At 32.8% G+C, this 24,855-nt stretch overlaps 1 protein-coding gene across 1 annotated transcript in view; it reads right to left on the bottom strand.

Annotated features, from left to right (window-relative positions):
• Nucleotides 1-24,855, bottom strand: part of LOC127708138 (leucine-rich repeat-containing protein 15-like) — a 49,989-nt gene that overhangs the window by 9,023 nt on the left and 16,111 nt on the right. The window contains exons 3-6 of the mRNA XM_052212976.1: nucleotides 19,632-19,703; nucleotides 8,144-8,215; nucleotides 7,411-7,482; nucleotides 5,358-5,429 (exon numbers count right to left, since the gene is read on the bottom strand). Of these exons, the coding sequence (XP_052068936.1) occupies nucleotides 5,358-5,429; nucleotides 7,411-7,482; nucleotides 8,144-8,215; nucleotides 19,632-19,703 (288 nt within the window). The remainder of the gene's footprint in view (nucleotides 1-5,357; nucleotides 5,430-7,410; nucleotides 7,483-8,143; nucleotides 8,216-19,631; nucleotides 19,704-24,855) is intronic.

Here is a 24,855-nt window from a genome sequence, read left to right as displayed (position 1 = left end):
GCCTGATGAAGCTAATTTGTTTTACCGAAATATTTCGTGAATATATAAAATATAACAACTATTTTTATAACACTCATTAGTGAGTTAAATTTTCATTCTTAGGCATTTATATAATTTAATTTAGTAACTGCATCAGTTTATTTACAAACTGATCCACGCAAAGATAGATTGAATGTTGATTGTTGCTATTTTTAGACACTATATACATATATATTTGACTCCTCAAAATTCAAGAGTCTATCCCAAATTGAGGTAAATTATGTGGCCTTCCAATAACCGTTTTGATTCCTAACATCACTGAAGAGACATTAATTGTCGGAATCCGGATATGGTGTACAAAAAATATTTGCACCTTTGTTTGCGGTATACCATGTTCGCCCCAAGTTTATTGTTTTCTGTTTGGTATTAAATTTAAAGTTAAGATCCATTTATTACACCTTGTGATCCGTTTATTTGGCAATCGCCAATGGCAGTCAGCAGGATTTAAGAACATTTGTTGTTCGACCTGTTAGTCAAATGCGTTTTGTAAAAATATACTTTTTCACTTTTTTGATCTTTTGGAAAATGTTGTTTGTGCTGTATTTAGACCCCTCTAACAAGAAATTTGTTTTGCATGCACACGTATAAAAATTGCGGTTTTTATCCAACGCAATCATAGGTTTGAACGTTGTTTTCAATTTAGACTTGTATATATAAATCGAAACAGTATTTGGAAGGCCATAAAATTTACCTCAATTTCGGATAGACTCTTGAATTTTAAAGAGTCGAAATAGGATGAACGGATCATATAAACCCGAAGGAAAATATAATACAAGCCCAAACGATAAAATATAAACAAGTCTAAATTGAAAACGACGTTCAAACCTATGATTGCGTTGGATAAAAACCGCAATTTTTATACGTGTGCATGCAAAACAAATTTCTTGGTAGAGGGGTCTAAATACAGCACAAACAACATTTTCCAAAAGACCAAAAAAGTGAAAAAGTATATTTTAACAAAACGCATTTGACTAACAGGTCGAACAACTGATGTTCTTAAACCCTGCTGACTGCCATTGGCGATTGCCAAAATAAACGGATCACAAGATGTAACAAAATGGATCTTTAAAAATTATTAATCTAATACCAAACAGAAAACAATAAACGCGGAATAGATGGTATACCGCAAACAAAAGGTGCAAAAATTATATATATATAATTCGTCTAAACAACAGCCCAACAATGTTTGATCTGTAAATTTGCGAAAGCAAATTTTTTTATCTTCCCTTGCTTGGATTCCAACTCTAGCTATTGAGATATCGTGGCACCAAATCGCCTTGCACTATGCCCGACGCACTAGACCAATCGACCACCTAGGCCCTATAATTATAAAGCTTTCGGAGGCCGGGTGTAACCTTTCCTCGTCAGTTCTTATCTAGCGTCGTAAAACAGTACATGAAATAAAAGGCATGGAGATGGAATGAAGATAAACAGATAAAACCTGACGAGGCGATTTGGTGCCACGATATCTCAGTAGTATCGAATCCCGGCCTGGGAAGAACAAAAAATTTGCTTCCGCAAATTTACAGATCTAACATTAGTGGGCTGTTGTTTAGACGAATTATATATACAGAATGTATTTTCAGCCTTCTATCACCATCACTGCTGGTGATCCGATGGATAAAAACTGTTGTAGAGTTGTCACTAGTTCAAACATACTTGTAATATAATTATTTCTGTGACTGCATCTTACATTTTTTTGTAAGATCCTCTACAATAGATAATTCAACTGACCTGTAATATTCCATCTCCATGCCTTTTATATCATGTACTGTGTTACGATGCTAGATAAAAACTGACGAGGAAAGGTAACACCCGGCCATCGAAAGCTTGATTTTTGTCGAGCCTAGGTGGTTGAGTGGTTTAGCGCACCGGGCATAGTGCAAGGCGATTTGGTACCACGATATCTCAGTAGCATGAGTTCGAATCCCGGCCAGGGAAGAACTAAAATTTGCGGAATACAGATCTAGCATTGTTGGGCTGTTATTGAGACGAATTATATATACAGAATGTGTTTTCAGCCTTGTATCACCATCACTGGTGATCCGATGGATAAATCTGTCGTAGAGTTGGCACTGGTTCAGACGTACTTATTATATACATGTATTTATACACAAGTCTAAATTGAAAACAATATTCAAACCTATGATTGCGTTGGATAAAACAGCAATTTTTATACGTGTGCATGCAAAACAAATTTCTTGGTAGAGGGGTCTAAATACAACACAAACAACATTTTCCAAAAAACCAAAAAACGTGAAAAAGTATATTTTAACAAAACGCATTTGACTAGCAGGTCGAACAACGGATGTTCTTAAACACTGCTGACTGCCATTGGCGATTGCCAAATAAACGGACCACCTGATGTAACAAAATGGATCTATATATATATGTTGTGTACAAGTTATCATTTTGTACAAATTATAATTTGTACAAAAAAATTGTACAAATTATAATTTGTATTTTGACTTTGTACAAATTATAATTTGTATTTTGACTTTGTACAAATTATAATTTGTATTTTGACTTTGTACAAATTATAATTTGTACAAAAAGTGACTGTACAAATTACAATATGTACATACTAAGGCTTAATTTCAGTTATAACTCGTAGAATAATTTATTATATAGATATTGTGATAAAAAAGTGTTGATACCCACTATAAAAACTTTTCAATGCTATTTTGAAAGTCATACTGATTCATTTATATTGCCTTGAGGTTATAAATTGAACTCCTGTTCACTGGTCTTTCACATGGTCATTAACAAAAGTAAAAGTTAAGGTGTTAAAAAAAATGGCTAGTATTGTTGATCAACAGGATAAATTCTATCAAGAAGTTCATCAATTTGCTGAGAATAACACATGTAAGCACAACCATCTTTTTACTAGAGTCAAATTGAATGAGTTAATTTCTAAAGTAAAAAATGCAAAAGAGGCATTGAAGAAAAGTGACCAAGACAGACATTTGCTAGAGATATATGATGTTATTGAAGTTGCAGATATTGAAAAGCTCATCATTGTTTTGTTTCATATGACAAATATAGAAGAGAGTCTGAAATCGAATGTAAACAAAAATCTATCCCAAATCCTCGAATTTTGATTGATTGATTGATTGTTGGTTGCTTAACGTCCAGTGGCAAATATTTCGTGCACGTTCGTGACGATGTATCAAATTGATCATACTATGCATAATTGCATACGGAAGATGGCACATCAACCTAAAATCGTAACTCTATATGATCACAGTAAATAAGGGTGTACAAGTATTATTTAAAGAACTTTAGGTAACAAAACAGACGACCATATGAGCTTAACTATTTCACAGATTTTCTTATATTTATAATATTTGAACAAGCATATCGCTGTTAGGGCTATTAACATAATTATCTTTATAACAAAATACCAGTTTAGATTTGTGCCATACTCAAAATGGTTTAATTCTTACTTTCAGATGACACCATTTTTTACTACTTATCCATTGAGGATATGTATGATATTATAAAAACAGCACACGTTGGGGTTGGTCATGGATGTCTCCATAAAACTAACAAAGAACTCAAAAAAAAATTTTGCTAACATTAGCCGGGAAGCAATACGCATATTTCATGTATTTACAACCAACTGTGAACAATGTATCTTGAAACGAAAACGTACTGACAACTTGTTATTAAACCTATTAATTCTGCTGACTTCAATTGTAGAGGTCAGGTTTACCTTGTAGACCATCATCCTGTCTCCGACCATGAATTTAAATGGATAATGCACTATCAAGATCATCTTACCAAATTTAGCGTGCTTAGAGATCTGAAATCTAAGAGAGCTACTGAAGTTGCTTATGAATTACTTGACATTTTTCTTCTCTTTGGTGCACCCCATATCCTCAAAAGCGATAATGGGACGGAGTTCACTGCACATATAATCACTGAACTGAAATCGTTATGGTTAGAATTAGTAATAGTTCATGGGCGACCAAGACATCCCCAACGTCAAGGGTCTGTAGAAAGAGCAAATGCAGACATTAAAGAAATGCTCATAAAATTGAGAATGGAAATGGGTAATGTGTCAAAGATACAACAACCCGACCAAAGAGCAGACAACAGCCGAAGGCCACCAATTGGTCTTCAATGCAGCGAGAAACTCCCGCACCCGGAGGCGTCCTTCATAGCATGGATGAATGAAAATGATACACAACAGTGGTCTGAACGTTTGCGCTTCGTGCAATTTCAGAAAAATAGATCATATCACAGAGTAATTGATCAATCGCCTTATCATACTCTGCTTGGTTCTGACCAAAGATAGGTTGGTTATCTTCATCTTCTTTGCCCAAGGAACTTTTCCCAAATCTTAAAACCGAGGAAAATTTGGAAAAAGTGTTCAAAGGGTCTCAGAGGAGAACAGTGAAATTGAGATTGATACGGATGAAATCACAGATGCTGAATCGGTAAAATCAGAAAGAGAACCTAACGATTCTGTGACTGATAGTGAAACTGGAAAGACTAGTACAACTATTGAAGTGAAGAGCATTGTATATTATTGTATAGTATTGAAAATAGAGTTATCAGTGTTGTTTCATATTGATTCATAATTAAAATTGAAATTATTTTTTATCATTTGATCTGAAACTTATTTCTTATAATAATTGTTTTCAATAAAATTATTATTCTTTATATATAATTATATTACTTATTATCTTTCTAATGCAATTGAATAAACGCTTGCAACTTGTTTAATGTTGATCGGTTAATTTTGTTATCATCTGAAAACAGATGTTGACTGTACAGCAGATTTTAAAAAAAATTCGATTTAAATGTAAAAAAAAACACTCGTCCACTTATTAAAACATAGTGGAGTGCAAATGGATTTGTATCTACCGCCTTTTTTAGTAGATATTGAAATAAGTCAAATGTATCGTATTTTACTGGATTGATTTTACCTGTTGCCAAACACACTTATATTTTTCACAATATATTCTAGAAACATCCTTAAAATGTTTTTGTATTTTTAACACATGTTTGTTATCATAATAAAATCTGCAGTGTATACACATGGGTCGTCAATTTGCCGAAAGCTTTGATTGTACAAAGGGCGATGATGATTACCTTCGCGATTATGGGTCTTTTCTTTATAATAATTGTTTTCAATAAAATTATTATTAAACTCTGTCAAACGAACAGGGTCACCAATGGTTAAACTATTTGACGACGTAACTCCAGAAAGTCGTAATTATTGATTACAGTAAACATATTCTGCAACTGATTGACATTTAAATCTTGTTTTCATTTGCGTCTGGTTAAAAGCTATAACAATATATACATACAGAAGGTTAAGCGATGGTAGGTCTTGAAATGTTCCTTGCTGTATTGTTGTTAATCGATTTTGGTGCAATGCTCTGAAAAAAAATATCATACAGAAAACTAAAGTTTGAGCAACACAAACAACATAAGCAGTTCATTAATGGTCAATACATATGCATTAATTATTAGTATCTGTAAACAGGTCATCATACTTATCTTGTCACAATAATTTAGTTATTATAAATTCTTACAACGTACCATTTATACAAAATTCCTTTCTATATTTTCCACAATAAAAACCAGCTAATAATTACACTGTATGTTAATAGAATATTTTTATATTTCACAATAAACTAAATGCCTAACGCTTTAAATCGTATATGTCTTTAGCATATTGTTTTTAATTCTAAAAAACACAATGAAATGAGATAAAGGGAGCCTTTTCGAAAAAAAAATGTTCACTTTGATTCAGACACATTGGAACGCAATTACAGAAATTAGAATATCACTACTTCATATACGTAATTTTTGGTCATGTTCAAACGAACAAGAACTATGTATATGCACAACGCTACTCAATTTCCGAAATCTAATACAACCTAAGACGATATACATGTACTCTTTCATTCTTGAGATAAGAAGACACATTTGTGTTTTATCTTGAAAATGACCAAGTCATCTTGTTAAAGATACATTTATGTGCCGTGATAAGTATTCAAACACAACATAATAACTGAGGTTTAAACAGTTCTCTACCAAGTTTCGAACTTTTATTGCTCAGAAAACGAATATGTACATCAACCAAGAGATGACATACTAAAATATTTCTCCTACATGCACACATTTATGTTTGCCAATTTATCAGTTAAAGGCGTCATGGAACATTTAATAAATATTTTCAAAGTAAACGAAATGTTGTCATTAAACATTTCAGTGTTGTAATGACATTTATTTACAAAATTATGTTAATCTTTTACAAAATAGAAAATCTTGCCAACAATTTTTTATCGGACAATGCTACATTATGATTGCAACATTATATATAGTGGCAACTGTTATTTATTACATACTGGTAGTTAAAAACTGCGGTTAATAGTTTTTATTTAAAGGTGTAGAATGGAAGTCTTCTTTCTTATATGAGTTTAGTTAATTGCTGATATTATCTAAACAAAAACACCAAGGAACTATATTTGTCTCAATAATTAGTGTTCTTTTCCAATGTTCATGTTGGCTAATCCATTTCAGTAAATTATTCCCTTTTTGAAAAACATTTGAAAAAAAAAAAAAAACATATCTCTTATTTTTAGAAAACAAAAAGAACATGTTATCTCTATCGCACTTTTTTATAGTAATATATTTAAAGTTTATACGTTCTGTTAATATATGTCTGTTACCATTATGAAATCTGCAGTGTAACCATTTGGTTAATCGATGTAAATTTGCAGAACTCATTAATCATTTGAAATGCGACGACTTAAAAATTTGCAACTATCAAATCGTTTCGTAGAGTTATCATTTAAAAAAAAGATTATTAGTAAATCCAGTCAATTCAAACCGAACAGGTTCACAAATGGTCACACTATTCGACGACAGAAAATTAATTTACATTTTTTCCTCAATTGCTTTTTGATAAATATAGATTCTTACATTGATACCAGTTGATTATCGGATTTATCCAATCGAGATAGTTAAATTATCCATTTTAAAGTCCGAGCTTCGGCGAGGACATTAAAATTGATAATTTAACTATCGAGATTGGATAAATTCGATAATCCACGAGTAACTATGTAAGAATCTGTTTCTCTAATGATTAAAACATAAAATTTTAATTTTTTGTTAAACGAAAATCCTCTTCAAGTGCCTTCCACATTTCACAAAATTTTCAATTTCATTAACACCTGTTAGCATATTTTGATTCATTCAGTTAGCTGATTAAGGTTATGAACCTTAAACTCATCTAATCATCTTCTGAGATCATCGGCAACCACAAGTTGATTAATTTTTGTTATACAATGAGTGCTGAAAGGTATAAATTGTCAAAGAATTAGAGAAAATATTGTAACTATGTATACATACAGGCGGCCTAGTGCTGGTAGGTCTTGAAATGATCCTTGCTGTATTGTAGTTATTTGATTGCTGTATAAATACCTGAAAAAAAACAATGATAATTTTTATTATAATTAACAGGATATGTTTAACCTTCCGAAACACCTGATACTACCCCCAGTTTTGATGGGGTTCATGTTGCTAAGTCTTTGGTTTTTTATGTTATGTTTTGTGAACTGTATTTGTCTGTTTGTCTTCTTCTTTATTAACCATGGCGTTGTCAATTTATTTTCGACTTAGGAGTTTGAATGTCCCGTTGGTACCCTTTGCCTCTCTTTTACATTGAACAATTTTTTTTATCACCATAGATAGATGTCGATTCATAAAATTTTGATAAATATCATATAGGGATTTAGACGCAGGTCGATTAAAATCTTTCCGTATAGGCAACAGTAGTTTTTCAACCAAGTGACATTGACAGATTGTTTTCTAAAAATGTACTTAATCATTATAATTTTTCCAACATATGTACATATCAGCATTAAATATGATAAAAAAATACCAAGAACTAACATAGTTAACAGACAATTCTACGGCTGGAATTGACAAGTGTAAATAAATCAATCTTTGTCACCAATGGTCAACGGCAGAACTTTAAAATATCGTAATCACTGATAATAGTAAAAAATACTCTGCCACAGATTAACCATAAATTTTGTTATCATTTGCTTCTTGAAAAACTATTGTAACAATGTACACATACAGTTCGTATAGAGCTGGTAGGTCTTGAAATACTCCTTGCTGTATTGTAGTTATTTGATTTCTGTACAAATGCCTGAAATAAAATAAAAGTTATGTTAAATACATTTTACACTAAAGATATTGTTTACTATCATTGATACATAGAGACTTTTAAAATATTGGTGTTACCCTGATGCCAATCAAAAAACCAAATTGAGTGTAGGCATGTATATATAATATATAAACATATGTATATATAAGCGTTTCTTGTTTTTTTATCATTGACAAGTTAGCTAAATATTTGTTTATAGTTGACTTTGATTGAAGAATTTGTTTAAGTGTCACTGGTTCGGACGTACTTATAAATATAATTATTCCTGTGACTGTATCTTGCATTAATTTGTAGGATCCTTTACAATAGATATTTCAGCTGATCTGTAACAATTCCATTTTCATGCCTTATATACTGTATAGCGACGCTAGATCAAAACTGACGAAGAAAGGTAACATCCTGCCAGCGAAAGCTTTATTATTGACGCCTAGGTGGTCGTGTGGTCTAGCGCGTCGGTTACAGTGCAGGCAATTTGGTGTCACGATATCTAAGTAGAATGAGTTCAAATCCCGGTGAGGGAAGAACAAAAAATTAGCAAGAGCAAATTTACAGATCTAACATTGTTGGTCTGATGTTTAGACGAGTTGTGTATATATATATATATATATATATATATATAGAAGTCTATAAAAAGGACCAACCAGCAAATTTACTATGTACCGGATCGTCTAGAATAGACGATACTGTGCAGATAAGGAAAAACATTATATAAGTCTAGAGATTTGCACAACGATACTAATATAAGATGGTATTATACGAAGATGTTGTTAATAAATCGTGTTGACAAATATTTCGGGTTAACAAACAGCCTTCTTCGGTGTCAATTTTTTTTACAATACTGATAATATGTATAAAAATAGCTCAATAATACAGGTAAGTTTTGGTCTATTGATTTAATCCAAAATCCTGAACATCATAATATTAAACAAAACTCAATACTCAAATATACGTGACTGTGTATATTTACAACCCAAAATGAGTGGAAAATAAAACTTAGTATTTAATATTGATGCCGTTTGGATGATGTACATTTAGTTCCTTTATCCAAAAGCTTTCCCGAACCTGTCGCTGGGCATCACTCCAGTGAATGTTCTGTTCAATCACTAGGATCTTCATGCGGTTAAAGTCATCAAGTGTGTGACCAGACTGTCTGAAATGCTGAGAAACTGGGAGAAGTGGCTTCTTTGAGATATCACTCCTATGGCCATTGAGGCGTTTGTGGAAAGGCTGCTTTGACTCACCAACACATTGGAGGCCACAAACCGAACATTCTAGAATGTAAATAACATTCATACTTTTGCAGTTAACATTGCAAAATATCTTATAGTTATTTTCGGTTGCCTTACTGTGAAAAGTTGATGAGTGATGCATCTGTAGGCAGCATTTGCAGCGTTTTTCATCACACGAACGACATTCTCCAGAAGTACTTCTATTATCAGACACTTCAGCCCGCACCAGCAGGTTACGCAGACTATTGGGTTGCCTAAAAGCTATCATGGGAGGCTCGGGAAAAATCTTGGATAGTTTGGAATTCTTTTCAACTATTTTCCAATGCTCACGAATGACACCGAAGCTGTTTTTGAGAGATGGGTGGTAAGTAAGAACACATGGAGTCCTTTTATTTTTCTTTTTATATTTGTATTCTAACAGTTTACTCCTTGGAATAGTTTCCGCTTTCTGAAAGCCTTTTTGGATAGTTTTGTGTTTGTAGCCCCTTCTCTGCAAGCGGGTTTCGAGTTGACGTAGTTGTTTTTTAGTTGTTTCTGAGTTGGAACATATTCGCTTGACTCTGAGTGTCTGACTGTACGGGATGCTCTTAGTACAATGAGCAGGATGGCAACTTTTAGGGGACAGATATTGGTGAGTGTCAGTAGGCTTAGAATATAGATCAGTGGATATGCTGCCATCTGTGAGCGAGCTTGAGGTATCGAGGAAGGTGATTTTGGATTTAGATTTCTCATGAGTAAATTTGATACTTGGATGTATGTTGTTGGCATGAGTGATGAATGTATCTAAATCCTCGTCACTTTTATTCCATTTCATATCCACATCATCTATAAATCTAAACCAGGAAAGCGGTTTTTCGATGGAAGATTCAAGGAGTTGTTTTTCTAATTTGCCCATAAATATGTTGGCATATGATGGAGCCATTTTGGTGCCCATAGCAGTTCCATTAACTTGCAGATAATGGTCTCCATCAAAAGTGAAGTTGTTGTTTTTGAGTACCAGCGTGAGCATTTTGACCAGGCATTCAGTAGGTGGATATTTCACTGGTCGGAATTCCAAACTTCTTCACATGCATCAATGCCATCTGCATGTGGAATATTCGTGTAGAGGGAGGTGACGTCCATAGAGACAAGTGTCGTGTCGGAGGGGAGTGGATTTAAGGCCTGCAATTTTCTAAGATAATCGGTAGTATCTTTGATGTGAGATGGTAAGTCCTCAACATGTTGACGAAGATGGAGGTCAACGAATTCCGATATTTTTTCCGTCGGATGACCGTTCGCTGAAACTATAGGTCTTCCTGGGTTATTGGCCTTATGAATTTTAGGTAAAAGATAAAATCTGCCCGGTTTTGGATTTTCTTGTTTTCAAATATTCTAGAGTCTTTTCATCGATGAAACCATCGTTGTGCATTTCTACCAAACTATCAGTTATTTCTCTGCTAAAAGATGTTGTAGGATCAGAGTCTAGTTTTTGGTAGAACCTTGCATCGCCAAGTTGTCGTTCAGCCTCTTGAATATAGGCAGATTTATCCATGACAACCACTGCACTGCCTTTGTCTGCAGGTTTAATGACGATATTGTCGTTAGATCGTAAGTTTTTCAGTGCAGTTCGTTCTTCATTAGTAAGATTGTCAAAAGGTTTATTGTTATTGCTAGTATTTCTAATAATGTCCGACTTAAAATTGTCAATAAATGATTCCAAGGTGGCATTTTTGCTCGGTTTAGGGATCCAAGTACTCTTTTTTATAAATTTGTAGTTGTTTTCGTCTTCTGAAATTTCTGAGTCGCTATCCGAGCATCTGTTGTTGTTCTCCTTCGACGCGAAATATTCCTTAATGCGTAGACTTCTGGCAAAATTGTCAAGGTCTTCCGACAATTTAGTTTCAAGTTAATGGAACTGCTATGGGCACCAAAATGGCTCCATCATATGCCAACATATTTATGGGCAAATTAGAAAAACAACTCCTTGAATCTTCCATCGAAAAACCGCTTTCCTGGTTTAGATTTATAGATGATGTGGATATGAAATGGAATAAAAGTGACGAGGATTTAGATACATTCATCACTCATGCCAACAACATACATCCAAGTATCAAATTTACTCATGAGAAATCTAAATCCAAAATCACCTTCCTCGATACCTCAAGCTCGCTCACAGATGGCATCATATCCACTAATCTATATTCTAAGCCTACTGACACTCACCAATATCTGTCCCCTAAAAGTTGCCATCCTGCTCATTGTACTAAGAGCATCCCGTACAGTCAGGCACTCAGAGTCAAGCGAATATGTTCCAACTCAGAAACAACTAAAAAACAACTACGTCAACTCGAAACCCGCTTGAAGAGAAGGGGCTACAAACACAAAACTATCCAAAAAGGCTTTCAGAAAGCGGAAACTATTCCAAGGAGTAAACTGTTAGAATACAAATATAAAAAGAAAAATAAAAGGACTCCATGTGTTCTTACTTACCACCCATCTCTCAAAAACAGCTTCGGTGTCATTCGTGAGCATTGGAAAACAGTTGAAAAGAATTTCAAACTATCCAAGATTTTTCCCGAGCCTCCCATGATAGCTTTTAGGCAACCCAATAGTCTGCGTAACCTGCTGGTGCGGGCTGAAGTGTCTGATAATAGAAGTACTTCTGGAGAATGTCGTTCATGTGATGAAAAACGCTGCAAATGCTGCCTACAGATGCATCACTCATCAACTTTTCACAGTAAGGCAACCGAAAATAACTATAAGATATTTTGCAATGTTAACTGCAAAAGTATGAATGTTATTTACATTCTAGAATGTTCGGTTTGTGGCCTCCAATGTGTTGGTGAGTCAAAGCAGCCTTTCCACAAACGCCTCAATGGCCATAGGAGTGATATCTCTAAGAAGCCACTTCTCCCAGTTTCTCAGCATTTCAGACAGTCTGGTCACACACTTGATGACTTTAACCGCATGAAGATCCTAGTGATTGAACAGAATATTCACTGGAGTGATGCCCAGCGACAGGTTCGGGAAAGCTTTTGGATAAAGGAACTAAATGTACATCATCCAAACGGCATCAATAAAAAAAACTAAGTTTTATTTTCCACTCATTTTGGGTTGTAAATATACACAGTCACGTATATTTGAGTATTGAGTTTTGTTATATATTATGATGTTCAGGATTTTGGATTATATCAATAGACCAAAACTTACCTGTATTATTGAGCTATTTTTATACATATTATCAGTATTGTTAAAATAATTGACACCGAAGAAGGCTATTTGTTAAGCCGAAATATTTGTCAACACGATTTATTAACAACATCTTCGTATAATACCATCTTATATTAGTATCGTTGTGCAAATCTCTAGACTTATATATATATATTATATATATATATATATATATATATATATATACACGTTTAAACCCGCTGCATTTGTTTGCACCTGTCCTAAGTCAGAAATCTGATGTTCAGGAGTTGTCGTTTGTTGATGTGGTTCATAAGTGTTTCTCGTTTCTAGTTTTTTATATAGATTAGACCGTTGGTTTTCCCGTTTGAATGGTTTTACACTAGCAATTTTTTGGGGCCCTTTATAGCTTACTGTTCGGTGTGAGCCAAAGCTTCGTGTTAAAGACCGTACTGTGACCTATAATTGTTTACTTTTATAAATTTTGACTTGGACGGAGAGTTGTCTCATTGGCACTCATACCACATCTTCTTACATCTATAAGCAAGCAGTGAAAGCGCTAGTAAAAGTGATGAATTGAAACCGTTATTATCTTTTATTTATTTTCGTATATGTTACCAGCATACGGATTCTACTTAACTTTTCTTTATAATATATATATATCAGTTGTTCGACCTGCTAGTCAAATGCGTTTTGTTAAAATATACTTTTTCACTCATTTGGTCTTTTGGAAAAATGTTGTTTGTGCTGTATTTAGACCCCTCTACCAAGAAATTTGTTTTGCATGCACACGTATAAAAATTGCGGTTTTTATCCAACGCAATCATAGGTTTGAACGTTGTTTTCAATTAAGACTTGCTTATATATAGATATACAAATCTAAATTGAAAACAACGTTCAAACCTATGATTGCGTTGGATAAAAACCGCAATTTTTATACGTGTGCATGCAAAACAAATTTCTTGATAGAGGGGTCTAAATACAGCACAAACAACATTTTGCAAAAGACAAAAAAAGTAAAAAAAGTATATTTCAACAAAACGCATTTGACTAACAGGTCGAAAATGTTCTTAAACCCTGCTGACTTCCATTAGCGATTGCCAAATAAACGGATCACAAGATGTTACAAAATAGATCTTTTAAAATCTATAAATTTAATACAAAACAGAAAACAATAAACTTGAGGAAAAGATGGTAAACCGCAAACAAAAGGTGCAAAAATTAGTACACCATATCCGGATTTCGACAATTAATGTCTCGTCAGTGATGTTAGGGTTCGAAACAGTATTTGGAAGGCCATATATTTTACCTCAATTTAGGATAGACTCTTGCATTTTAGAGTCGAAATAGGATTAACAGATCATATAAATCCGAGGGAAAATATAATACAAGCTCAAACGAAAAAATATAAACAAGTCTAAATTGAAAACAACGTTCAAACCTATGATTGCGTTGGATAAAAACCGCAATTTTTATACGTGTGCATGCAAAACAAATTTCTTGATAGAGTGGTCTAAATACAGCACAAATATATATATATATATATATATATATATATATATATATATATATATATATATATATGTATAAATGTTTGCACTTCATGTTTGTCGTATACCATCTTTTCTGCAAATACATTGTTTTCTGTTTGGTATTGAATTAATATTAAGATTCTTTGTTACATCTGGTGATAATTTTATTTGGCAATCGCCAATGGCAGTCAGCAAGGTTTAGGAACATCCGTTGTTCGACCTGTTAGTCAAATGCGTTTTGTTTAAATATACTTTTTCAATTTTTTGTTCTTTTGGAAAATGTTGTTTGTGCTGTATTTAGACCCCTCTACCAAGAAATTTGCTTTACATGGACACGTATAAAAATTGCGGTTTTTATCCAACGCAATCATAGGTTTGAACGTAGTTTTCAATTTAGACTTGTTTATATTTTTTCGTTTGGGCTGTATCATATTTTCGCTTCGGTTTATATAATCCGTTCATCCTATTTTGACTCTTTAAAATTCCAGGTAAATAATATGGCCTTCCAAATACCGTTTCGATCCCTAACATCACTGAAGAGACATTAATTGTCGAAATCCGGATCTGGTTTACAAATATTTGCACCTCATGTTTGTGGTATAACATCTTTGCCGCAAGTCTATTGTTTTCTGTTTAGTATTTAATTAATATTAAGATCCATTTTGTGACATCTTGTGATCAATTTATTTGGCAATCGCCAATTGCAGTCAGCAGGGTTTAAAAACATCAGTTGTTCGATCTGTTAGTCAAATGCGTTTTGTTAAAATATACCTTTTCACATTTTTGGTCTTTTTGAAAATGTTGTTTGTGCTGTATTTAGACCCTTCTACAACGGAATTTGTTTTACATGCATTCGTATAAAAATTTCGGTTTTTATCTAACGCAATCATAGGTTTGAACGTAGTTTTCAATTAAGACGTGTTCATATTTTTTCGTTTGGGCTTGTATCATATTTTCCCTCCGGTTTATATGATCCTTTCATCCTATTTTTACTCTTAAAAATTCAAGAGTCTATCCTAAATTCAGGTAAATCATATGGCCTTCCAAATACCGTTTCGATCCCTAACATCAAAAAAATATGATACAAGCCCAAACGAAAAAAATATAAACAAGTCTTAATTGAAAACAACGTTCAAACCTATGATTGCGTTGGATAAAAACCGCAATCTGTATACCTGTGCATGCAATCATAGGCTTGAACGTTGTTTTCAATTTAGACTTGTATATCCATCATATATATATATATATATATATATATATATATATAAGCAAGTCTTAATTGAAAACAACGTTCAAACTTATGACTGCGTTTGATAAAAACCGCACTTTTCATACGTGTGTATGCAAAGCAAATGTCTTAATAGAGTAGTCTAAATACAGCACAAACAGCATTTGTCAAAAGACAAAAAAAGTGAAAAAGTATATGTTAACAAATCGCAATTGACTAGCAGGTCGAACAACGGATGTTCTTAAGCCTTGCTGACTTCCATTGACGATTGCCAAATAAACGGGTCACCAGATGTAACAAATCAGATCTTAACTATTAATTTAATACCAAAAAGAAAACAATAAACTTGCAGAAAAGATGGAATACCGCAAACAAAAGGTGCACAAATGTGTACACTATATCCGGATTTCGACTATTAATGTCTCTTCAGTGATGTTAGGAATCCAAACGGTATTTGGAAGGCCATATAATTTACCTCAATTTAGGATGGACTCTTGAATTTTGACAAGTCGAAATAGGATGAACGGATCATATAAACCCGACGGAAAATATAATACAAGCTAAAACGATAAAATATAAACAAGCCTAAATTGAAAACAACGTTCAAACCTATAAATGCGTTGGATAAAAACCGCTATTTTTATACGTGTGCATTCAAAACTTATTTCTTGGCAGAGGGGTCTAAATACAGCACAAACAACATTTTCCAAATGACCAAAAAAGTTAATAAGTATATGTTAACAAAACGCATTTTACTAGCAGGTCGAACAACGGATGTTCTTAAACCCTGCTGACTGTCATTGGCGATTGTCAATAAACGGATCACCAGAAATAACAAAATGGATCTTAACTATTAATTTAATACCAAAAAGAAAACAATAAACTTGCAAAAAAGATAGTGTACCGCAAACAAAAGGTGCAACAATTTGTACACAATATCCGGATTTCGACAAATAATGTCTCTTCTGTGATGTTAGGAATCGAAACGGTATTTGAAAGGCCATATAATTTACCTCAATTTAGGATAGATTCTTGAATTTTAAAAAGTCGAAATAGGATAAACAGATCATATCAACCCGAAGGTAAATACAATTCAATCACAAACGAAAAAATAAAAACAAGTCTTAATTGAAAACAACGTTCAAACCTATGATTGCGTTGGATAAAAACCGCAATTTTTGTACGTGTGCATGCAAAACAAATTTCTTGGTAGAGGCGTCTAAATACTGCACAAACAACATTTTCCAAAAGACCAAAAAAGTGAAAAAGTATATGTTTACAAAACGCATTTTACTAGCAGGACGAACAACCAATGTTTTTAAACCCTGCTGACTGTCATTGGCGATTGTCAAAAAAACGGATCACCAAATGTAACAAAATGGATCTCGACTACAAATTTAGTACCAAAAAGAAAACAATAAATTTGCGGAAAAGATGGTATACTGGAAACAAAAGGTGCACAAATCAGTACACCATATCCGGATTTCAACAATTAATGTCAATTCAGTGATATTAGGAATCGAAACGGTATTTGGAAGGCCATACAATTTACCTCAATTTAGGATAGACTCTTGAATTTTGACAAGTCGAAATAGGATAAACAGATCATATCAACCCGAAAGCAAATATAATACAAGCCAAAACGAACAAATCTAAACAAGTCTAAATTGAAAACAACGTTCAAACCTATGATTGCGTTGGATAAAAACTGCAATTTTTATACGTGTGCATGCAAAACATATTTCTTGGAAAAGGGGTCTAAATACAGCAAAAACAACATTTTCCAAAAGACCAAAAAAGAGAAAAAGTATATTCTAACAAAACGCATTCGACTAGCAGGTCGAACAACGGATGTTCCTAAATCCTGCTGACTGCCATTGGCGATTGCCAAATAAACGGATCACCAGATGTTAGGAAATGGATCTTAACTAATAATTCTATACCAAAAAGAAAACAATAAATTTGCGTAAAAGATGGTATACCGCAAACAAAAGGTGCAATAATTTGTACACCATATCCGGATTTCGACAATTAATGTCTCTTCAGTGATGTTAAAAATCGAAACGGTATTTGGAAGGCCATATAATTTACCTCAATTTAGGATAGACTCTTGAATTTTGAAAAGTCGAAATAGGATAAACGGATTATAAAAACCCGAAGGTAAATGCAATACAAGCCAAAACGAAAAAATATAAACAAGTCTAAATTGAAAACAACGTTCAAACCTATGATTGCGTTGGATAAAAACCGCAATTTTTATACGTGTGCATGCAAAACAAATATCTTGGAAGAGGGGTCTAAATACAGCACAAACAACATTTTCCAAAAGACCAATAAAGTGAAAAAGTATATTTTAACAAAACGCATTCGACTAGCAGGTCGAACAACGGATGTTCTTAAACCCTGCTGACTGCCATTGGCGATTGACAAATAAAAGGATCACCAGATGGACCAAAATGGATCTTAACTACTAATTTATACCAAAAAGAAAACAATAAACTTGCGGAAAAGATGGTAAACCGCAAACAAAAGGTGCAACAAGTTGTACACCATATCCGGATTTCGACCATTAATGTCTCTTTGGTGATATTAAGATTCGAAACGGTATTTAAAAGGCCATATAATTTACCTCAATTAAGGATAGACCCTTGAATTTTGAAAAGTCGAAATAGGATAAACGGATCATATAAACCCGAAGTTAAATACAATACAAGCCAAAACGAAAAAGTAAAAACAAGTCTTAATTGAAAACAACGTTCAAATCTATGATTGTGTTAGATAAAAACCGCAATTTTTATACGTGTACATGCAAAACAAATTTCATGGTAGGGGGGTCTAAATACAGCACAAACAACATTTTCCAAAAGACCAAAAAAGTGAAAAAGTATATTTTAACAAAACGCATTTGACTAGCAGGTCAAACAACGGATGTTCTTAAACCCTGCTGACTGCCATTGGCGATTGCCAAAAAAACGGATCACCAGATGTAACAAAATGGATCTTAACTATTAATTTAATACCAAAAAAAACCAATAAATTTGCGGAAAAGATGGTAAACCGCATACAAAAGGTGCAACAATTTGTACACTATATCCGGATTTTGACAATTAATGTCTCTTCAGTGATGTTAGAAATCGAAACAGTATTTGGAAGGCATTATAATTTACCTCAATTTAGGATAGACTCTTGAATTTTGACAAGTCGAAATAGGATAAACGGATCATATAAACCCGAAGGTTAATAGAATACAAGCCCAAACGATAAAATATAAACAAGTATTAATTGAAAACAACGTTCAAACCTATGATTGCGTTGGATAGAAACTGCAATTTTAATACGTGTGCATGCAAAACAAATTTCTTGGTAGAGAGGTCTAAATACAGCACAAACAACATTTTCCAAAAGACCAAAAAAGTGAAAAAGTATATGTTAACAAAACGCATTTTACTAGCAGGTTGAACAACCAATGTTCTTAACTAATGACTGCCATTGGCAATTGCAAAAAAAAAACGGATCACCAGATGTAATAAAATGGATCTTTACTATTAATGTAATACAAAAAAAAACAATAATAAGGTTCAATATATATATAACTAATAATTTTTTTATTGAAAACATTGATTATAAGAAAAGACTAGTTTGATGTTGATCGATTAATTTTGTTATCATCTGAAAACAGAATTTGACTCTACAGCAGATTTTTAAAAATTCGATTTAAATGTTAAAAAAAACCATAAAACACTCGTCTACTTATTAAAACATAGTGGATTGCAAATGGATTTGTATCTACCGCCTATTTTTTAGTAGATATTGAAATGAGTCAAATGTATCGAATTTTACTGGATTGATTGTACCTTTTGTCAAACACAATTATATTTTTCACAATTTATTCTAGAAATATCCTTAAAATGTTTTTGTACTTCTAACACATGTTTGTTTTCATAATACAATCTGCAGTGTATACACATGGGTCGTCAAATTGCCGAACGCTTTGATTGTGCAAAGGGCGATGATGATTACGTTTGCGAGTATAGGCCTATCTAGTCTTTTCTTATAATAATTCAATAAAACTATTATTAAACTCTGTCAAACGAACAGGGTCACCAATGGTTATACTATTTGACGTTGGAACTCCAGAAAGTCGTTATTTTTTATTACAGTAAACATATTCTGCAACTGATTGACATTTAAATTTTGTTTTCATTTGCGTCTGATTAAAAGCTTTAACAATATATACATACAGATGTTTAAGCGACGGTAGGTCTTGAAATGTTCCTTGCTGTATTGTTGTTAATATATTTGTATGCAATGATCTGAAAAAAAATATCATATAGAAACCTACAGTATGAGCAACACAAACAACCTAAGCAGTTAATTAATGGTCAATACATATGCATTAATTATTAGTGTCTGTAAACAGGTCATCATACTTATCTTGTCACAATAATTTAGTTATTATAAAATTCTTACAACGTACCATGTACACAAATGTCCTTTCTATATTTTCCACAATAAATAAACAGCTAATAATCACACTGCATGTTAATTGAATATTTTGATATTTCACAATAAACTGAATTTGGCATATTGTTTTTAGTTCTATAAAATACAATGAAATGTGATAAAGGTAGTCTTTTCGAAAAAAAATGTTCACTCTGATTCGGGCACATTGGAACGCAAGTACAGAAATTAGAATATCACTGTTTCATATACGTAATTTTGGTCATGTTCAAACTGAAATATGTATATGCACAACACTGCTTAATTTCCGAAATCTAATACATCCCAAGACGATATACATGTACTCTATCATTCTTAAGATAAGAAGACACATTTGTGTTTTATCTTGAAAATGACTAAGTCATTTTGTTAAAGATACATGCATTTGCCGTGATAAGTATTCATGCACACGGTACGCAGTGATATTAAGGCACTTTAACGAGAAAAATACGTTAAAAAGCATATTCTTTTTAATCAACTTTAAATTAAGATTGCCAAAAAAATCTTCAAAGCAGCGGTAGTAGTGTGAATCATTAAAATCTAAATTTAATTTTTCAGTGTTTATTCATATCGAAAGTGAAAGTAGTCACGTGACCCGAGCAGCTACTGAAGGTCATTCATTTCAATTTCAACTCAGAAGTCCAGCGTGTTGCTGGAATCTTTCAACAAAAAATAAAGTATCAATGAATTCGTCTGAATGTATATTTTCTTAAAATTGCTATCCAAAGATGACACTATACTGACAAAAGGTACAAACTGATGTAAATCTGATAGAAATAGTGACGTTTTTACGAATTACCCCGTGGACACCCATTATTTGTATTGAAATCAAGATGTATCAGTGTTTGGATAGCAATATACTCTTAAAAGAGACATTTCTTATTTGAAATTGGTTAAAATCAAGTAAATCTGTCTTCAGGAACACACTGGACTTTTTAATATTCTTAATCGAGTTCTATTTTGTATCGTTGCAGGTCCATTATCAAACGCTTTGAAGACGTTGTTTGAGAACACTTTGAACATATGCGGACAAATCCAATTTTCCGGAGACCAGAGAAGTGTAAATGCCGCGAAAACTTGAATCGATGGACTGTTTTGCGCCTTTATTGCAATGTGTTATTTGTATTTATTTATATCGTTTATATATTTTTTTTATTTATTTAATTGATGTATGCAACTTTTGCTACTGCCAGAATTGAAAAAAAAAATATTTTACTGATCAGATTTTTTTTTCAGTCAAGTCCAAGTACGCTTTTAGGGGTGCAATCTTTCAATGCTTTGTGAAATTTACTAGATCATGTTTTATAAAAAGCACCTACCTTATTCCAGTCATGCCTTCACATTTTCCTTAACATCAAGTTTACCAGCATCACCAGCATAAAGGTAATATACGTTCTGCATATTTCAAATGTAAAAAAAAATTCAGCAAACAATCCACTATTAAGTAAGTGTGGAATGCTTCATAAAAGTCGAGGAATAAAAACAGGGGAAACGTTGTTGGGAAAAAAGGGGGAGTGTGTGTGTTCCAGAATCCTAGAATCCAAACATGATTTATGATTTTTTGGAAACATTTGTTGAGAAGTTTGCTGATCCAGCAAAACTCAAATCATGAATTCACTTCTTTGGTTGAAGAAATACAGAGTTATTACAAGATTGCCTGCTTTCTTTTCCAATAACTAAATCCAATTTGTAGATTGAGTAATTATTACAACAGTAAGAAATGCAATTATAAAGTTTTCAGGTGTAAAAAAACAGAAAACCACTTCACACTTTATAGAAAAATCTATGAGGTACACAATTGTTGATTCCTATTCAAAATACAACATTAGGAAGCTACAATCAAATTGATGTTTGGAGACTAAAAGATTTATCTGCATTAGACTGCAATGGTTTAAAATTCCTATTAGGGCTGTTCCAGAAAATACTATGTCCCCACCAGGAACAGCACTTTTTTAAACCCCACCACCCTTAGAAATAATAATAAATTAGAACAACACTTCCTTTGCATTTTGGTTTTTCAAATACAACCAACCACATAATATAAAAAAAATGCCTTCCCTGGGGGGTGACATAGTATTTTCTGGAACAGCCCTTAATGAAACATATGTAAAAGAATGAAAATATTATCTTGTCACAATTTTTTTTTATTTGACGTCCGTCCAAAATAGGATACAATAGACACACACCTCCTTGCATTCTGCCAAATGTGCAGTGTACAAGCTTTATCCATTTTTTTTGTTGAGACAATATGTGGTTTTTCTCTATTTATCAACTACACACTTCTAACAACCCATGCAATCAAATCAGTTAGTAGGTATTACAGGGTTGTTTCAGTGGCAAGCATTCCACACCTCCTTCTTTTATACCAAAACAATATCAACAACAAATAAATAGTGGTTACACTGAAACATATATACAAGAGGAATGCAGATCCAACCCTCAAATGTCGCAATGAACTTCTAAAAGCTTCCTGCTCATAAAAAGAGGGTGCTGTAAATTGTCATCTTGTTTTGCAAATTGTATTTTGTATATAAAGGAGTTGAAGGTTTGTGGTGGGTCGGTTCGCCTTCAAACTAGTTTAACCCCACCACATTCTGTGTGTGACTGTCCCAAGTCAGGAGCCTGTAATTCAGTGGTTGTCTTTTGTTGATGTATATCATATTTGTTTTTCATTCATTATTTGTCATTTCGGGGCCTTTTATAGCAGACTAAGCACCGTGGGTTTCACTAATTTGTGAAGGCCATACAGTGACCTATAGTTGCTTATTTCTGTGTCATTTAGTCTCTTATGGAGAGTTGTTTCATTGACATATATACCATATCCAATTTTTAAAAAGGCCTTACAACCTTTTTTTTTTTTAACTTCAGACTGCAATTCAAGGACCTTTAATCACTTAAGTCTCAAATTTTCTAAAGTAAACAAACAAACACTGTTTTTCTCCATCATTTGCTTACAGACATTATAGCAATTGTGAAAAATTTGAACCCTCGATATACAATTTCTTATTAATATTTTCATATCATATTTTCACTGAAATTGTATTAATACCAAATTCATTTTATATTTCACTGAAATTGTAATATCAAATTTATTTCATATTTCGCTGAAATTGTATTATCAAATTTATAACACAAAGCTATAAAGCAATATACATGTACATCAAATGCAAACTTCGGATGATTTTAAACAATTCAGTTGTAGTGTTAGTTCTTGGTCCTTTTGTTATTTTTCTCTGTGGGCTGCAACACATAAATTGATCAACCAAGTACGCTCTTGTTTTGAGAAAGTCTGAAATAAGAAATACAAAATAATTGCAGAATTAAGTGTAGAACATAATCCTTGAAGCAATACACCAAATATAAAGTATAGCAGTCTAAACATAAAACTTTATAAACTGCAGCTGTGCTATTTGTGCAATCAAATTGCATTGATCTTATAATCATTTGTGATTAAGTCGCTGACCGTACATATATAGTGGACAAAAGTGAGTTCCCATTTAAAAAAAAAAGTCCTATCATTTCAACTCAAATCAATATTTAAATAAATGAAGAATGTGTCCCCATGGACACATATGATGCCCCCGCTTGCATACAACATTATAAAGGGACATAACTCAAAAACAATAAAAGAGACGCTACCCAAATTTGTACTTGATCTGAGTTTTGTGGTAATAATTATTGTGTATAGGTTTCATAATGTTTGGTTGACACAAGCTCAAGTTAAAGAATCGAAACTAAAAATTTTGCAATTTTTCCATATATAAAGGTGCATAACTCTAGAACGGTTAAAGTGACGCCAATAAAATTCAGACTTGATCTGTGTTTTGTGGTAATAAGCATTGTGTATGAGTTTCATAACATTTGGCTGAGGCAACTTACGTTAGAGAACGGAAACTAAAAAGTTTGCATTTGTTTTCCATTTATAAAGGGGCATAACTCGAGAATGGTTAAAGTGACCCAACCAAAATTCAAACTTAATCTTTATTTTGTAGTAATAAGCATTGTGTATAAGTTTCATAACATTTGGTTGAGGCAAACTTAAGTTAGAGAACGGAAACTAAAAATTTTGCAATTTTTCGATTTATAAAGGGACATAACTCAATAATGCTTAAAGTGACCCCACCAAAATTCAAACTTGATCTTAATTTTGTAGTAATAAGCGTTGTGTATAAGTTTCATAACATTTGGTTGAGGCAAACTTCAGTTAGAGAACGGAAACTAAAAATTTTGCAATTTTTCCATTTATAATGAGGCATAACTCTAGAACGGTTAAAGTGATGTCATTAAAATTTAAACTTGATCTGTGTTTTGTGGTAATAAGCATTGTGTATAAGTTTCATAGCATTTGGTTGAGGCAAACTCAAGTTAGAGAACGGAAACCAATTTTGGGACGTACGAACAGACGGACGAGGGTATAACTTAATGCCCCCTCTGCTACATCGGGGGCATGAAAAATAATACCAAGTAACTTATGAGCGATTTCTATAAAATAAGTACCACAAGATGTAGAAATGACTGAAGTTTAATTTTTTCTTCGACCAGGAGTTTAATGTGGGTCATTCTTTTTTTCACCTTTCTAATTTCATGAATTTGATAAGGTTGCATAGCAAACCTTCCATAAATATTATCCTTTGTGTTCACCTTGTTAGAAATTAAAATGATGAACTTGTCCAAAATAATAAGAATCCTTATTGAAGTTATTCTTTGTATTTTGGTTTAAATCTAACAAGGTTATTTACAATAGTATATCATAACTTTATATGACAGACATTTACAAAAGAACCGTTTCTCCCAAAAATGTCCTAGTTGTAATGTGTAAACACTATTGTAGCAGCAATATTTGACCTTAAATGTTTTCTTTTTTAAATAGTCATCTACTCTTTATAACAAATAATTCAAATGACATCACTTACTGTTTTCCAGTAGTATATATTATGAGAATGAATGCAGAAGCTCATTTGACTT

This window comes from Mytilus californianus, unplaced genomic scaffold (genome assembly GCF_021869535.1).
Source record: "Mytilus californianus isolate M0D057914Y unplaced genomic scaffold, xbMytCali1.0.p SCAF_7, whole genome shotgun sequence".
NCBI lineage: Eukaryota > Metazoa > Mollusca > Bivalvia > Mytilida > Mytilidae > Mytilus > Mytilus californianus.
Note: the sequence above shows the minus strand (reverse complement) of the source record. Positions and strands in the feature narration are given on the sequence as shown.